Here is a 2088-nt window from a genome sequence, read left to right on the forward strand (position 1 = left end):
AGGTGTACTTTCCCTTCCCCACATTTTACCAGCTACTGTTTCCTTTAGCGGCTTAAGAAGCAACGTGGATTTTAAATGAAACAAGACACAAAGCTCCCTCTTTGGTCCATGGTGAGTGGAGATTAGTGTTCTCATTTGGGAGCTGTCTGGCCACAGAAGGTTTTATTCAAAAGAGTCTCTTATTGGTTGTTGTTCAGAATCTGTGACTGAAAAAGACATTTTTTTGGGATAAATAATTGTTTTATCAATGTCTTAAAATTAGGAGTGAAAAGATATTTCCAACAACTCAGTAAACAGTGGCATTTAATTTCCCTGTCAAATTGAGCTGTTCCAAGTCCTGGCTTGCAGAGAAGAGCAGAGCGTGCAGAGAAGGTAAGTTGCAAAAGAAACAGAGATGGGATGTCAAAGTTCACAACATACAAAGAGTTTATTTATGCAATACAGACCTTTTCTCAAATATTTTTCACAGAATTCCACACAGCAATCTACTAGAAAAGTAGAATTATACAACACCAAAATAACATTGTTTCTTAGTATAAATTGCTGATCAAAAGGAAGATGAAGATAGTTCAATAACAAAGAGAAGGTAAAACGGGTGTTACTCAATCCAGCACCTGGCAGCCTCTGTCCTCAGACCCGGTGGGGGTGGGGGAGCCCGTGGGGCTTGGCCTCAGTGCTGGGCACGGTCACACCTCAGGGGGGACCTTTGGTACTTGCAACTTAAAGAAAAACAAAGTTGTGAGCCCAAGAACATTCCCATCATTTCATTTTGGTGTGCCATGAAGACGGCAAGTCAGGAAAACATTGCAAATAGTTCACCCTTGCTATAACATTAGCTCCTTTCATGTTAACCACACAATAAAATAGCTTTCCCCAAACCATAATTTTCTAGGTCTATAACATGCTTGGAGAAGAATATTGATAGAAATAACTCATTGAGATGTTTTAAATTACATGTAGCATAATTTAAACATTACTATTTAAATCCCAGAAAGTTCAGCTCATAAGAAGCACAATTGTTTGGAAAAATACAGGACCCAAAGTACAGCATAAAATTCCCCTATCCCAATATTATAACCCATTTCCTTATTGTTAAAATCATAGATTTCTCAAGATTACAGATAAATGGGAAATGTTTTTTCATAATATAGCTAGAATAAGTGGGTTTACTCACTCCAATGTGTATTTTCCATAATTGGTGAAAATAGACTTCTCATTATGACTAAAAATATAGATTTCTTTTAAACTACAGAACCCAGCAGCCAGTTTTCTGCTTTGCTATATACCTCCCCCCCAAAAAGTCAAGCAAAGTCTACAAAAATAGCAATTAACTTTAAAAAATATTTTGCTTCTTTGAGCAAATTTAGATTACATTCAGATGTGCTCGCTATTCCTAAGGGAAGGAGGCCCCAGGGCACGTCCCCTCCTGGGCTGGGAGCAAGGCTGGCGTGTGCTGTCCCATCAGTAGCGGGTCTGGTACTCATGATGCCACCGGTTAAAGTCGTTGTAGAAGAGAACGATGCTTCCTGAGGCCATGCCAGCAATGATGCACCTGGGAGAAGCAGAGAGGAGGAAGGGTTCACACACCTATTCCTTTCCAAGGTCTCTGCTACGAAAGAAAGAGCTGCCCTCCCCAAATCTACAAGGTAAATGTAGAAGTTGGCGGTCAGAGCTACAGTGTGTGCCAACAAAGGTATGTGTTTTAATGACTAAAATGCAGCCCTGAGTAAGCTCTGAGTGCCGCCTCTGCCATTCGACGAGGAGCCACAGCTTCCCTTTTACAGAAAACACAGCTAGTCTGTGCAGGATGTGCCACGGACACCTGAGCAGGCCTGGCTTCCACATTGGGTATCGCAGTCGAAGGAAAGAATCCCAGTCCCACAGTCATTGCTGGTGGAGGGGTGCACACCGGCAGGGACAGCGATGCTGCTGACAGGTAGAGAATCAATGAAGGGGCCGTGTGGCCGGATGTGGGCTCTGCTCCGCAGGAGAGTCATGTCCATCATGCTCTGAGCAGGGCCCAGTCCTCAGAACACAGTGACTTCCTGAGGTGACTGCTGCAGGTGTGTGTGTGTGTTGGGGGGGCGG

The 2088-nt window shown here is 43.2% G+C and overlaps 1 protein-coding gene across 4 annotated transcripts in view; it reads right to left on the bottom strand.

The window, feature by feature from the left end:
• Positions 1 to 402: 402 nt before the first annotated feature.
• The window catches only part of LRBA (LPS-responsive vesicle trafficking, beach and anchor containing), a 566714-nt gene continuing 565028 nt past the window's right edge, over positions 403 to 2088 (bottom strand). For all 4 annotated transcript variants that reach the window (XM_005871408.2, XM_014543868.1, XM_014543867.1 and 1 more), the window contains exon 57: positions 403 to 1552. In XM_005871408.2, coding sequence (XP_005871470.1) covers positions 1462 to 1552 — 91 coding nt within the window. In that variant the 3' untranslated portion in view covers positions 403 to 1461. The remainder of the gene's footprint in view (positions 1553 to 2088) is intronic.

Source organism: Myotis brandtii, unplaced genomic scaffold, assembly GCF_000412655.1.
Source record: "Myotis brandtii unplaced genomic scaffold, ASM41265v1 scaffold34, whole genome shotgun sequence".
Taxonomy (NCBI): Eukaryota; Metazoa; Chordata; class Mammalia; order Chiroptera; family Vespertilionidae; genus Myotis; species Myotis brandtii.